General features: G+C 46.7%; 1 protein-coding gene across 1 annotated transcript in view; it reads left to right on the forward strand.

Annotated features, from left to right (window-relative positions):
* LOC108252135 (polyubiquitin-B-like) overlaps positions 1 to 272 on the forward strand; it is a gene marked incomplete at its 3' end in the record, with an annotated part of 13,317 nt that extends 13,045 nt beyond the window's left edge. The window contains exon 4 of the mRNA XM_026822087.1: positions 11 to 272. Coding sequence (XP_026677888.1) covers positions 11 to 272 — 262 coding nt within the window. The remainder of the gene's footprint in view (positions 1 to 10) is intronic.
* Positions 273 to 306: the final 34 nt, after the last annotated feature.

The raw sequence follows: 306 nt of genomic DNA on the forward strand, positions 1-306 counted from the left end.
CGATCAACAGCGTCTGATCTTTGCTGGTAAACAACTGGAAGATGGTAGAACCCTCTCTGACTACAACATCCAGAAGGAATCCACCCTTCATTTGGTTCTCCGTCTTCGTGGAGGTATGCAGATTTTCGTCAAAACTTTGACTGGCAAGACCATCACTTTGGAGGTGGAGCCTTCTGACACCATTGAAAACGTCAAGGCTAAGATTCAAGACAAGGAGGGAATCCCTCCCGATCAACAGCGTCTGATCTTTGCTGGTAAACAACTGGAAGATGGTAGAACCCTCTCTGACTACAACATCCAGAAGGA

Source organism: Diaphorina citri, unplaced genomic scaffold, assembly GCF_000475195.1.
Source record: "Diaphorina citri unplaced genomic scaffold, Diaci psyllid genome assembly version 1.1 scaffold291, whole genome shotgun sequence".
Taxonomy (NCBI): Eukaryota; Metazoa; Arthropoda; class Insecta; order Hemiptera; family Psyllidae; genus Diaphorina; species Diaphorina citri.